Raw genomic sequence first — 14,956 nt, 5'->3', positions numbered from 1 at the left:
TCTAATCTGCCCTGGGGCTAATAAACCCCATAAGCACAAAGACTGCCCTGTTCATGTTTGTATCTCTCTCAGTGCTTTGAGTACAGTAGGCATCAAAGAAGTATTTGTTGACGTAGATGGACAGCTTTTCACAAATTAGAGATAATAAATCTAAGTAATTGAGAATTGTGTTTGGAGAAACCCACAAAATGAGCCTTTGACATAAGAAGCTTACAAATCTAATAGTCTTTTCATTCCTTTCCATTTATTTCTCTCCATTGTGTTCACTTTGGGGATATAACTATTAGAATAATTCAGGGTTTTCCCCTTATATGCTGAAAGCATGAGACGTTTCATAAATGAAGAACTACATTATTAGCCGACATAAAAATTGGTATTGATCAGTTATGGGCCCAAATTTTGTACTCAGTTGAATTAGAAAATCTCTGAATCTAAACAAAACAAGACTAAAAACAGTGCTCCCACCTCCCATTAAAAATAATGTTCCTTTGTTCCGGTGCTCATGATCCTCCAAATTTACTCAATACACACATTTTTGCTGAGGATAACTCTATTCAGACCTTTAAGTCCCAGACACAAACCTTGCCTGCACATAGTTCTGTATTGATGTATCCCAAAGTATTATGCTTTAGAGGTATTGGTAAGAATGTGCATCTTGGCAAAATCAGTGTGCTGGACATGTGGAAATTGCCCAGGCAGACCATTTAAAATTAAGGTTAACTAAGTGATGTCCTCAAGATTTGTTTTTGTTAGATTATGGATTAATTATGAGAATGAATGTATTAGGGGAAAAAAATCATATGAAGTGAACCAAAAGAGGCTGAAGTGAGAGTGATTATTATTAATAATTACTGGAAAACATCCTAGAATTCTAGTGCCAGAAGTGACATTAGAGATTATGTAGTGCAATCCTCTCATTTTGCAAACAAGGAAACAGGGTGAAAGAGGGAATGTGAGTTACCCAAGGATATAAGAGAAGACTGGAATCTAGGTCTTCTAACTCTTGGTCCTGTCCTTGTTGTGAAGGTAGAAGAGGCAATTATCCTGTGCTTCCTAAATGGGCCCAAACTTATGAATAAGTAGAGTGGATAGTCCATGGGAATTTTCAAGTGTAAATGAAAAAGAAAGCTATTATTCACTTGAAGTCGTTCAGTTGTGTCCAACTCTTCATGACCCCATTTGGGGTTTTCTTGGTGAAGATACTGGAGTGATTTGTCATTTCCTTCTCCAGTTTATTTTAGAGGAAACTGGGTTAAGTGACCTGCCTAGGGTCACCTAGCTAGTAAGTGTTTGAGGCCGGATTTGAAATCAGGAAGGTAAGTCTTCCTGACTCCCAAGTCCAGCACTCTATCTACTGTGTCACCTAGCTGCCCTTACTTGAAGTACAACTGGGTGTTTTGTGAGTGTCCTATCCTGTTTACTTTAACAGAGTAGTTGAGAAACAGGTCAGTATTTTAACTACACACTTATAGACTTAAATATGTTTGAAGGATCATATATCTTGAGCTAGTAGGCTGACTAGTCATAAGATCACAGAGTTATAACTGAAGGGATCTTACAGACCATTTAACAGATTTGGAAAATAAGGCGCAAGTTGGGTAGGAGACGTGTGTGTGTGTGTGTGTGTGTGTGTGTGTGTGTGTGTGTGTGTGTGTGTGTGTGTGTGTATAAGGCAATCCAAACCAAAGTCCTCAGCTCAGGTACAGTGCCCTATCCACTGTGCAGCCTCCTTGTTTCACAAATGAAGAAACTCAAGTTCTAGGGATGTTGTGACTTGTCTAAAATCACCCTGGGGGTGTCATATACGATAGATAATTCTGCAGGTGCAAATGATGGTAGCATGATGTTAAGGAAAGCCTGGTTCAGCTGCATAACTCTCAGCAATCCACTTTATTTGTCTAGACCTCGGTTTCTTCATCCACAAAATGTCATGGTCAAGGTTAGAAGGACTGTAAGAAGATAGATAACTAACATATTCTCCATTGATGGAACTGTGAGTTGGCCCCACCATTCTGGAAAACAATTTGGAATTATGTGAGAAAAGGTACAAAACTATTCATAAATGCTTCAATTCAAGGATCCCGTTATTGGGTTTATGTTCCACAGAGGTCATTGACTAAAAATTTAAAAAGATTAAAAAGCCCCCTTTTTTCCCAGAATACTCACAGTATCACTGTAATAATAAAAATCTTACAAACAGATTGGAGAATAATAGCTAGACAAATTGTGTCATATGAATTTAATGGAATGGTATTGTACTATAAGAAATGACAAGAATTCAAACAAACACAATAATAAGTAAATAAATAAAAGACTTGTTTGTATGACCTTTGACAAGTCACGTAACCTCTCTGGGTCTCATTTTTTCTCATCTGTATAAGAAATGAGAGGGCTGGACTAGACAACTGCTTAAGTCTCTTCCTTATCTCTCTTTTGTGGCCCTGTACAGCAGAGTTAAGAAAGCAGAACCAGAAGAATAACATACACAGGGGCTACAATAAAGTAAATGAAGATCCCACTAGAAAAAAAAAATGGAATTCAGGTCAAATATGGTGGTCAGTGTTAGTTCCAGATGGCTGAAGCAAGAATACACCCACATTTTCTGTTAAATGATAAAATCACATGTAAGACTGCAAAGTTACATGTACTATCAGTCACAGTTGCTTAAAGCATTTTAATTTTATTTTGGGGGTGGGGGAGGTGCTATGCAAAGGCTGTTTATTGGGAAGTGATCAATAGGTCAGAATGTATCAATATATTTTTTTTAACTGAAAGAATTTGGACTCTGGAACTATACATCTCAAAGCCCCTTCTAGAGGTATCATTGGGTATGCTAAAAAGAGCACAATTTTGGAGTCAGAGGATCCGGGTTTGAATCCCAGCTTTGCTACTGGCCTCAGGCAAGACCTTTTTTTAAAGCACTTTGGGCCTCAGTTTCCTTATTTGTCAAATGAGAAATTTGGACTAAGAACCAATCTAACTCTAAATCCAAAGCTATGACATTTTATTCTATATATTTTAATGTCCAATGTAACTTCATACACTTCTAAATGTGGTAGATTCAACATGGGAATATGTTTTTCTTCAGATATTCCATGCCAGGCTCCGTCTCCCGCATGTTCCTTTGTACTGTTCAGTTAGTCCTTTTTAACCTTGACCAACAGCAAGACTGTTTTTTCCCCTGGTCATTCTCTTTGCCCACCACTAGATGCCTCCTGCTGCCCAGCTCTGAGGCTGCTTTGGGTCATTGTTATTCTCTGAAAGCCAAGCCTGCTAGGGTGAAAGAGAGACTGCCTCTAGTTCTCTGAAATGTCCTTTGGTGCTTGGTTTTTTCCGGGTTAATAAGGAGCTAAAACTAGGATTTTACAAGAGCATTCAAGTTTATTGTAATTACGAATACAAAAATGTACATACAAAGCAATAGAAATTTACACATTTACAGTTTGGGTGAACATTCTCTACGTTTGTGCTGCATTCCCTGTGTAATTCGACACATTGGCTTTGTTCCCTTCCCCTGCCAGACACTCACATGCATAACAATCTCTCTGAACACAACACTCGCCTGATCTCACTACAGATTCCCTGGGCTTGGTCAAAATATCGGTCAGTCCAGTCCAAGGAGCAAAACGACATACTCGACTTTGAATATTCTTAGACTTTAATCACTTTCCTTTCCCTTTTCAACCAGCCTCCTTTCACTGTCTTTTTGCTGAATTTAGCGCCAGCAGCAAAACTTCAGGAGAGAAAACAGACCACAATGCCCTCCTTGAAGTTCCTTACACTCATGTTGGCCAGGAAAATGGCCACTGTCTAATATCAATGGGCATTTGTAATGCCGCTGGCTAATTAGATTTAGCAACTATGTACCGGAACTCTCTGGAAATTTTACACAATAATTGAGCTTTGATCGCCAAAGCAGCGCTCTTGAAATCTGTGGCTTTCACTAGCAACCAAATAAATAAATAGGAATAAATAAGAAAAATAAATAAAGCAAATTCACATTGACCTAAATGGAATTTTTACGTCTCTTTTTTCCCCCCAACTGTTTGTTCATCTTTTAGCACTTTCACTAAACACTGCTTTAGAACTAGATATGTAAGGTGAAATAGGTTTCCTGGGGGTCTCCCCACCCCACCCTCAACCGTCTGGCAACTGTTGGCTCCTTTAGAATGTGGATATGCGAGAGGTTTTGTATGCGTTCTCTTTAAGACTGTCAAAGATCGCCTTCGTACCATTTTGCCACTGGAGAACGAGATCCATTGGGGTTTTCCCATCCTGTTCGGAAGAGAAAGGAACATTTTACTTCCAGGTGGAAAGGACTGATAAATTCACAATTACAAGATTTGTTTGTTGTTTAAATACAGCAATGTATCCTTTCATGGTGTGCTCTTTGCAGCTGATGTTCAGCCTCGTGGTCCCATATGTGTGCGTGATTCCTTTATTATAAATTAGGTAGCCAGGGTAGTACTTTTGAAGTCCTCCAAGCCACTTAGGCAACATTGAGAAAGAGTTCTCATCGCTGTTTCCTCCCTTCTCTTTTGAGGGTTCACACACTGGTGCCAGGATAGTTAGGTTAACTCATGTCAAATTATTTTGAACTTGCTATCAATTACATACATACATTTAGAAATTCGCTGCTCCCCTGTTTTTATCATGTTTTTATTTCTGCTGCTAGAAAAAGTGGCATTTTTTCTAGTCCTGCTATTTCTATGCCCACATGTAGAGGTGAACCTTGCTTTAAGAAAATCTAAACTTAATCAAATAGATAAGAATCTAAGAAATGCCATACTTCGTGAAAACTGTGGCTTATTCAGCCCAGGGACTTGTCTCTGAAAACAACCTAGAGAAGGCTCGCAGGAGAGTATGATCTTCCATCATGATATCAACTTCAAAGGTTAGACTCTATCCCAGAACATTTTTTTCCTCACTCTCCTTGGTAGCTGGGATTATAAGAGTGTGTTACCATGCCTGGCTAGTGAACTTATTTTTTAAAAAATATTTTTATAAATGTATTGCAACATAATTTGTTTCCTTTGTAATCCTAGGTGTTTTATTTTCTGCATTTAAAAATATTATTTTGTTAAGGTGCTCAGATTCATATAATCTAGCCACTGCTCAGCTATCTACCCAATAGCTTACAGATGGTCAGATTCCTTAAGAGTCTAGCTAATATGGTGGATCTTTAATAAACCTTGTCTTTGGCTGAAAAAAATATTATTTTGAGGAGTCCATAAGTTTCACCAGACTTGCCAAAGGAAAGGTGGTTATTCATGTGACAAAAGGATTTTCTGCTCTACCAAAAGATTCTTTGAAATAGTGAGTTCTGGGAGTGCACTTAGAAATGTTTTGATTTTAAAAAGGCAATTTTCTTTTCTGGATGGAATAAATACATTATGTAAAGTGAGGTATAATGTGGTTCAGGAAATGTAGAATGTTTTTGACAAATACTACATTTAAGGCATGTTATTTTTAATTAATTGTACTAATTAGAAATAATAAGCTTGAAAAGATAGAATCATTCGACTTATTTTGCACAAATAAATCTACATAAACTTAGTCTCATTACCTTTTTATGGACATCTGCCTCAGGATTTATAGTTTGTAAAGGACAAAAAATTTTAAATCTAGGCCATTTTTAAATGAAATTTTATCTTATAGAAATGTTACATCCTCCATTTTTATGTCTATTTTCTAGGTGGCATTTTGACATCTAGGTTTAAGGGCAGGGATCATGCCTTATGTATTCTTGCTTCAACGAACATTAATTTATGAAGTCTCTCCTGCATACCAAGCACTGCTGTAGATTCTCAAGGAGATACAAAAATAAGATACAGCCCTTTTCCAAATGGAACTCACAAGGGATATGGTACATATACAAATAGCCTTAATTCAAAACAAAGCAGAAGATATGTACACTTTGTTGTGTGCAATGTATTGTACACAGCAGGTGCCTAATAAGTGTTGAATGAATAAATTATATTTACTTTTAGAGAAGATGACTCTGAGCACACAATGGAGGAGGGATGATTATATGCACAACTCAGAAATTAAATTAAGATATGAAGGAAGTATACTTAACTCAAATGGGGAGTAGTGGGTTGTTTGGTTTTTTTTTTAACAATATAAGAGTATTTGTCCTCTTAAAAATAATTCATAGGCTTGGGGTTTTTTTTAGTGCTATTATTTTTATTATCCTGTTAATGGAATATTTTAAGGGGAGCCTGAAGGCAAATTGAAGTTGAGGGTTATGGCAGTTCTCTCAAAATATAGACAAAAGAATGTCTTGGAAAAAAGTCTGGGGGAGCTGGTAGCAGGCAGGAAGAGGAGGGCAACAGGGAGGATGGTACCTAAATTATCTAACTTAGACGTCAACATTAGCTGGAATTCATTGCGTCATTGCTCTGCTCTCCATTCTAAAATTTTCAAATATTTCAGGAAGGGAGCAGGAGCGGAAGGGGTAGCTCCTCTCTAAATGCCCCTTGGGCTTAACTCAGCTGTTGGTGTTCAAGGCAGGCAGTATTTCAGTGACTCATGAGTCTTACTGTGAAAGGGAATGCTTCTGATCGCTCTCTTGTCTTGAAGTCCAAACTTAAAGTTGGGAAGGAAATATTTTGCATAGAAAAGAAGTGACTTTGAAGTGGAAGCAGTCACTGTATTTCAAGAACAGGGCTTTGCATTGCAGAGCTATTTTTTCTTGAATAAAAGAGCAAATTAAAAGTCATCTAACTATTAAATGAAGGATTCACTTAACATAATGGAAGTTTTACCTATCTCTGGCCAACTGACCTAAGTCTTCCCCACTGTCACCATGGAAACCACTGGTGATTTTGGAAGAGACTATCTCCTCTCCTAAGAGAGTCACAGAACCCCCTAAAACATGTAGCTATGTGAATTTTTTTGAAGCTGAATTTAGGGCAGAGCCAGAAAGGACAAGGCATTCATGCTCCCTAGGAAAAGTGTGAAAATTATGCTTTTTCTGTGTTATTATTAGGTAGAAGCTTTGAGCTTTTAGAAATGTTTAAAAAATATATTATGTGGCTATAACTCATGTTATTTGACATATCATAAAACAAAAGTCATGCCATAGGGAAGATTCATAGACATTAAAAATGTGTGCTTTTATATAAAAAGTAATATTGAAAGGTATCCTTAATTGTTCTTGCCCTACTCCTTATCCCCTCCCCAAATATATCCACCCTGTGTGTTATGGTTTAGATGGCTTCCTATTCTGCCCTACCCCCAGTCCCAGTCCTGATTAAAAGGAATCCTTCAGTAGATAGAACATTTGGCAAGTGATGTAGGTGACTACTCACGCAGTTCTTGGCATTGAGATTGGCTCCATACATAATCAGCAGTCTTATCATTTTGTAACGGTTCAGCCTGACAGCATCATGCAGAGGTGCGTCCCCTTCCTAAGAGAAGGAGAATAAACAAGCTAAAGAAAAGCTGTAACAACCTCAAGTGCAGTTAGTAAATCCAAGGTTTGGAGACAGAATTTCAATCCCTTTGACTTACCCGGTCTCTGGCATTAAGGTCAGCTTCACATGCGATGAGGTGTTCCGCACACTCATATCGGCCTGTCCTCACAGCCACATGCAGAGGTGTACTGAGCAGCTAGATAATCATAAGTGTTGACAGTCAGAGACACATGGTAAGAAAAGAACCCACACAACCTTCCTTTAGTCACCAACTACCATTGCTGGAAAGAGGTGGCAAAATTGACAGTGGAATTTTTATATATAAGTAGTATGACCTCAGAATGGAGTTTCCACTGCTAAGCCAATGAGGAATTTTACCTTATCTCGAGCGTTGACGTTTGCCCCTTTGTTTAGCAAAAACTTCAGAACATCCAGGTTCCCACCACGACATGCCCAGTGAACAGCAGTGGACTCAAGCTATATAAAGACAGCAACAGAATATGAGATGCTATATGCTAGAAAGCAACACACTAGGACAGGTGGGACATAGCCCCTAAAAATCAGTGACAGCATGAGTGTTGGCAGACAGAAGTTGGCATACGGGGTGACAGAACCTCTGTGGCATCAAGGTGCTTCAGGTTGTTGGGGTCTCCTTTACTCTTTTTGTCATGGACAATTGTTTTTCCTCACTTTTAGTTAAAAACAAAAATTTTTATAAGTCTGTGTTCCACCTAGTGCTTAACATTCTGCGGGATAGGTATTACTTCTATTTCTGTATATCTGAACAACCTACAGGCTCTTAATAAATGTTAGTGATACATAAGTAGGCAGAGTGTTCACTCTCAGAAGTGATAGCTAAAACACAGTAGAAGCTTAGAACAAATCTTAATTGTCTGCTGCTCACTCTTTCCCTCACCCAATCCGTTGATACGATTTCCAGTAGTCATGGATGCTGACAACTTCCGGACCTACAATCTACAGTTACTGCATGCTATATGTATTAATAGAAGCTTCCACCACAGCAGCTAAATTTAATGAGATTTTGGTTTTCGGAGTGCCTCCTGCCACTGGCGTTAGCGTTTCTGTCCAAATCCAATGTAGGGTGCAGCTGCCAGTGGCTTTTGGTTTTTTTGTTTGTTTGTTTATTTATTTGTTTATTTATAATTCTCAATGTTTAGCTTAAAATCGACTGTAGAGATCTTTTTAAAGAAATCTATTTCCTCTACTCCCTGTGCCCTACCCTTTGTTACATGCTCCCAAATTAAACTTCTTTAAGAAAATATCATTTTCTCATTTATTGAGCAAATCTACAAAGTATATGAATCTGTAGAAATCTCAGCCATTCAGTTAGTGAGGCCTCTAGAGGGGGCACTTTCCATAAACCCACTTCATTTAGCATACACTAAATCTGAGAATCTCACTGATACAGTAAGCACACGCACACGTATGAGTGTACAGCCTCCATATGCTGCTGATGCCGTGTCACCACTGATAAGTACATAGTGAGATTGTATGTTATGAGAGGGCAATGTACTGAAAGGGACAAATTGACTATTTTTTTCTCTAAAGTGCTACTGACTCAATCACAACACAGTATCCAGACCACAATGACCACAATGAACACTGTTTGGAAACAGATTTCCCTTCTTCCTCTTCTATATTCCTTCCCTTCCTGCTCAGAGTGAAAGGAAAATATATTCCCCATGACTGCTTTCAGCCACCGTCCTTTTTTCTTTCTGTGGAGAAGTTTTCTTCTTTATGACCTGACCTTTCTCAATTTTCTCAGTCCTTTCAGCCAGATTTTTCACTGTGGCTTGTTTTTTCTTAACTGTCAAGTACTCTATTCATCTTTCCTAAGTTTCAAGCTATTATGTTTCTTTGGACAAGGCTTGAACATCTCTGGTCTTCAATTTCCTCATCTATAAAATAAGACCTCTATAAAAATGACATCTGAGGTCCTTTTCAGCTTAGGAAGGAAGGAAGGAAGGAAGGAAGGAAGGAAGGAAGGAAGGAAGGAAGGAAGAAGGAAGGAAGGAAATAAGGAAGAAGGAAGGAAGGAAATAAGGAAGAAGGAAGGAAGGAAGGAAAGAAGAAGGAAGGAAGGAAGGAAGGAAGGAAGGAAGGAAGGAAGGAAGGAAGGAAGGAAGGAAGGAAGGAAGGAAGGAAGGAAGGAAGGAAAATATTTACCATATCACGGAATTCAATTTGGGCTCCAGCATTCACTAACTTTTCCACGATGGCCAAATGTCCTTGGGAGCATGCTCGGTGAAGAGCTGTCCGTTTGTACTATTGAAAAAGACAAGGGACAAGGCAATAAATATGAAAACTCTGTAGAAATCCATTCCTTCCTCCTCAAAGTGACAGGTTGCTTAACTCCTGGGTTTTCTGGTACTTAAGATCTTGATGTCAAGTTTGCTAAAATTTCATAGCAAACTCTCAGTACCAAGCTGCCTGTCAGACATATAATAAAGATGTTGAGGTCTGTAGTGCAGCATGCAAATTTAAAAGGTTCAGAGGCACTTACATTTTGGAGGGTTTTTTTCTTTATTATATTTTGTAAATTCATTGTATACTCAGCACTTGCCATAAAAAAATCAAGCAGTTACCTTCCATCTGGGGATGTGGAAGATTGATTTTGTAGCTGATCTCAAAGACCCATCTGATTCATTTCATAGTCACAAAATACAAAGTTTTGAAGAATTTTCACAAATAAAAATAATTTACATTTACATGACTCTTTGTGGTTATTATACATATTATACATATAAGATTTCAGGTTGGCATTTGTAAGTATAAGTTGACCTCAATGGTCCCTCCCTTCTCTAAATATATGATCCTATAATCCCAACCTTGCACATGAAGAAACTAAGTCTCAGAGAGATTCAAGGTCTTGAACCAAGTCATAGCCGATAAATGGTGCAACCAAGATTAGGCTCTAAACCTTCTGAATTCAGATACACTGCTCTCCCCATAGTGACTCATTGCCTCTGGAACCATGCAGAAGCAATCTAGTACCTTTGGTGGGTTTGTTTCATATATGTAGATTTATCTTCCTAGCGAATATTAGTATATTTTGATCCAAACAATCCCTTTCAAACAAACAAAGGTGATGCCTAAACTATGTTTTCCTGTGGTTGACTTGATTGATCTGAATAATGTAAATAATAAGTATCTTTCCCTCTTCACTCATCTGGAAGGATGTTTTAAAAAGTTCAGCCATATAATTATTTTACTTTGTTAGGAGGGAAGGTTCCTTGGGTGGGTATCCTATGGAGAGCAGTGGTAAATGACTGTGATGGGAAAAACCAAAGGCATCAACAGAATAATATTTTTAAAACATTAAATTATTTCTAAAAAATCAGACAAAGGCAAGGAAGACTTAAGGAAGAGGGGAGCAGAGCATGGTGCAAGGAGGAGATCATTATTTGGGCTATCAAGTTCCTTGTTGCATGCAGCCAGGTTATTGCACAGGTGACAGGGTCTGGTGAAAGTGTTTCCAGGCGCTAAATTTGGGGGTGCTTCCCAACAACGTCGTGGTAAAGCATCAGAAACAGAAAAGGGACAAGATCTGAGGAAAGGGAGGAGGTCTTGATGGAGATTTATTAAAGCATAGTTAAGGGACTTACTTCATCACATGAATCTGGATCTTTCTCGTCAGATAAGAATTTTTCAATTACTGGAAGCTTGTTGTCCAGTGCAGCCTTCAGAAACCTCTGCACATCCACAGGTTCTGTCTAAAGACCAAGACAATTGCATGTGTGTTACTGTGGTTGCTCTAACAGTCAGCCAGTCAACAAACATTTATTAAGCACTTACTATGTGCCAGGCACTGGGCTAAGCACTGGGGATACAAAGAAAGGCAAATCTATGGTCTCTGCTCTCTAGGAGCTCACATTTTAATGGGGGAAAATATGCAAATAACTATGTTCACATAAGAAATACATAGTGTGAATGGAAGGTATTTTTGGAAGAACAGACTATATCACAGACTTACATATATCAGCATAACAACCATTCAGACACTAGACCAAAGTTCTTACTACATCCTTATAGGACTTACTATAATTTCTGGTTCAGGTTCCTTTAAAACTGGTACTTTGATTTTCTAGTGTGAATGGAAGGTATTTTTGGAAGAACAGACTATATCACAGACTTACATATATCAGCATAACAACCATTCAGACACTAGACCAAAGTTATTACTACATCCTTATAGGACTTACTATAATTTCTGGTTCAGGTTCCTTTAAAACTGGGACTTTGATTTTCTTGTATTTTTTCCTTTTCTTTAGTTGAATGATAGTTTCAAGGTCTTGTAAATTTTCAAGCTTTGATCTTTGTTCCAGTTTTTTCTTCTTGAGCTGAAAAATAAAACAAAACAAAAAACTAACATTGCACACTCTGGTGACCCTTCTGCAAAGAGTACCCTAAGGACAGATGTTCTTCACCTTTTTGGAGTCCTGGTCCCATCTGGCCATTTGATGAAACCCATGGAGCCCTTCTCAGAATAATGTTTTCACATGTGTAAAATAGAATGCGTAAGATTACAAAGGAACCTAATTATATTGAAATAATTTTTAAAAATATTAAAAAAGAAAAAAAAAGAAATCAAGTTCATATCTCACAGGTTAAGAACTCCTGCTCTCTGGACTATATCTATATGCAGAAGGTGAATTACTAGGGGCAATTGTATAGTTCAAGGAAATTTTGTTTTTTTCTCATAATATAGATTAAAATGGAAGTCTGGGCTTGACTTATTCAGATAATTGCCTCCATTCCCCATTTCACTCTGCATGTCTGTGCAAGTGTAGGACAGACTAACCCCTAAATGTTGGTACTTCCATGATAAAGAGACCTCAGGTCTTCATAGCTGTTATCATCACCACACAAAGTATGATGTGGTGCAGGAGGTTTTAGGAAGTCAGGCAACCTAAGATACATCCCTGCCTCTGTCTCTATCTAGCTGCAGGATTCTGGACAAATCATTTAACCTCTTTAATTTTCAGTCGATTTATGAATTGAAGTGGTTGGGTCCTTTTGGGTCCCTTGCAGCTCCACCACAGATTCTCTGAAACTCACTTTTCTTTCCCTTTATTGCACATGATTTAATCGTTTGAACAGAACTATGGACACCAGTAAAAATAAATCTCAAATCACTTAAAAAAGAGACCTGTAGAGACCTGTGTCTGAGGACCTGGGTTAGAATCTCAATTCTGCTGCTCACTGGCAATGTTACCTTAGATAAGTCATTTAATCATGCTTACTCTCAAGTTTACTCATCTGTAAAATGAGAGAATAAGTCTGGATGATTTCCAGTGCCCCTTCCCTCAGTTCTAAATCCATGATTCCATACCCTATTCTTTGAAACACTTGTAATCCTGTGATTCTAACATTTATCCATACCTACACATTTTACTTCTTTACTAGTAGGTTTATCACACTTGAAACTCCATTCTGTAGGTTGGCTGTCTACACAGGCAAGGAAATCAGAGAAAGTAAAGCAATTATCCAGGCTCTTGCTGTAGTGGACAATAAACCAGGTAATTGAGGGGAAAGTCATCATCTTGATTTGAATTGGTTAGCCTCTAAGACTTATCACCTTTCCGTTTCATTTTGGTCTGTGCAAATATGACCATAGGACATGACTTGGGATCCAGTGCTGATAGTCTTGTCAGACTGCCTATTAGGTTATGAGGGAGATTCTTACAATCTGTCTCTTTGAATGACTTGACTTATTCAGACCTCCATTTCTATTTTACTCTGCATGTTTGTACAAGCACAGAAACAGACTGAACACTAAGTGTTGGTACTTTCATAGTAAAGAGACCTCAGGTCTTCACAGTTACTATCATCAGCGCACAAAGTGTGATATAGTGGAAGAAAAAAAGTTTGAGGAGGTCAGGTAAACTAAGATGCATCCCTGGCTCTGCCACTATCTAGCTGTGGGATCCTGGGCAAATCACTTAATTTGCCCATTTTGAAGAGATTTTTTTTCAAAAGACTTTGTGCTATCTTAGGCAGGGGATTTAGGTATTATGAGACTTTATAGATCATCTACTTCCTTTTACAAATAGGTAAACTGGGCCTTGAACAGATAAAATGGCCTTCATTCTAGTAAGTAACAGAATCAGAATTCAAAACTAGGTGCTCAGGCTTCTGACCCATCACTCCTTCAACTACACCATACTATATCTCTGCTTTTGATGTTTTCTTGGCCCCACTTCCACCAGCTAAGATTTGTGAGGACAGAAAAAAAAATCATGGGTGCCACCAAACTTTTCTTTTCTTACCTCTGCCTCTCGCTGCTTCTCATTCTGTGAGGTTTGACTTTCCCAGATCAATGAGTGTCTTGGAAGTGTCTTCAGGTCCTCTTGCTTCTCCAGGGTCACAGCAGCTTCATATTGTCCATTTCTGAAGTCCTCTGGGAGGAAGTCCCTGGTCTCCCCACTCTCATTCTTCTTCCCTGTCACCTACAAAAGCAAAAGAGCATTTGTCTCAAGGAAATTCGAAGGATGCTGAATTCTCCTCTAGCTGCTGATTCCCTAGGGAAATTCTACCTTGGCAGAAAGAGTAGGTTTAGAATCCGAGTTATAAACTTCGATGAAAGGACTAGCCACAAATATTCTCAGGTTGTTATGAGGTGATTCCTTTTCACCATACTGGGCAAATGAAGGATTAGTTTAGGTAGATATGTTTTTAAAATATCCTTTTTGTTTGCTTAATCAAAATCTCCCTCTGCCACTTGCTCCCCAATTATTAAAAACTCATAAGACTAGTTCTTTAAAATTTTTACCATTGAGTTTTTAGGAGGTTTTAAAAATGTTATATTATTTAATTCATCCCAATATCCTTGGCTTCTATGAAGTATATCCTTTCTTCTCAGATATCTTGATAAATACGACCATTCAGCATTCAGCAATAAATCAAAAGAGAGCCATAATTCAAAGTATGCCACTAATTTACTATCAAACTTCTCCATTTTCTAATCAATAACATGTCCTATCAGATTACAATAAATTCTTTTCACATATGGCTTGGAAATATGAAAGAAAATGACATACTCTTTTCCCAATAACAACCAGACCTAGGTCTCTAGTCTACATCAAAAACAGGTTTTCAATAATACATACATACATACATACATACATATATAGGTGAATCTGTACCTACCAGATCCTCTAACTTCAGCAGCATCATCTTTGCCAGTCCTTGGTTTTTAGACAATAATCTTACTAGATGACACCCCTAAGTCAATTCTGCTGAGACTCACTGACCAAGTAGGCCTATATATATGATGGGAGGAGGAAGGCTGAGTGAGATAATCTTCCAACCTGGGAACCCAAATAACCTCCTTGCTCCTCCCACCACTAGTCAACTCAGAGGCAGGTGAATGTTCATTCCAGACCCAGTGTCTGGGAGTCAGGGAAGCACAGGGAGGGAGGGGCATTGCAGTCTCACCACACTGAATATGTGAATCAGGGGGAAATGTGAGATGCCCATTCCACTGGCAGTGACAACATAGCTCAGCAATGCTAGTC

The 14,956-nt window shown here is 38.3% G+C and overlaps 1 protein-coding gene across 1 annotated transcript; it reads right to left on the bottom strand.

Annotated features, from left to right (window-relative positions):
- Positions 1–3,361: 3,361 nt before the first annotated feature.
- On the bottom strand, positions 3,362–14,696 carry ANKRD1 (ankyrin repeat domain 1). The gene is made up of 9 exons (XM_020964176.2): positions 14,589–14,696; positions 13,709–13,888; positions 11,642–11,779; positions 11,045–11,152; positions 9,606–9,704; positions 7,797–7,895; positions 7,516–7,614; positions 7,314–7,412; positions 3,362–4,275 (listed from the first exon to the last, which is right to left on the bottom strand). Exons 1-9 carry the CDS (start codon positions 14,613–14,615, stop codon positions 4,165–4,167), a joined length of 960 nt encoding a protein of 319 aa, XP_020819835.1. The 5' UTR covers positions 14,616–14,696; the 3' UTR covers positions 3,362–4,164.
- Positions 14,697–14,956: the final 260 nt, after the last annotated feature.

This window comes from Phascolarctos cinereus, unplaced genomic scaffold (assembly GCF_003287225.1).
Source record: "Phascolarctos cinereus isolate Bilbo 61053 unplaced genomic scaffold, phaCin_HiC Scaffold_3;HRSCAF=262, whole genome shotgun sequence".
Lineage (NCBI taxonomy): Eukaryota > Metazoa > Chordata > Mammalia > Diprotodontia > Phascolarctidae > Phascolarctos > Phascolarctos cinereus.
The sequence above is the reverse complement of the archived record's forward strand: the minus strand, read 5'-3'. Positions and strand labels throughout refer to the sequence as shown.

Excerpts from the sequence above, each read along its gene's own strand:
- ANKRD1 (XM_020964176.2), bottom strand. The coding sequence starts at position 14,615 with ATGATGCTGCTGAAGTTAGAGGATCTG. Across the intron at positions 7,896-9,605 it reads AAATTGAATTCCGTGATATG|CTTGAGTCCACTGCTGTTCA; the intron begins GTAAATATTTTC and ends GTCTTTATATAG. Across the intron at positions 7,413-7,515 it reads ACCTTAATGCCAGAGACCGG|GAAGGGGACGCACCTCTGCA; the intron begins GTAAGTCAAAGG and ends TCCTTCTCTTAG.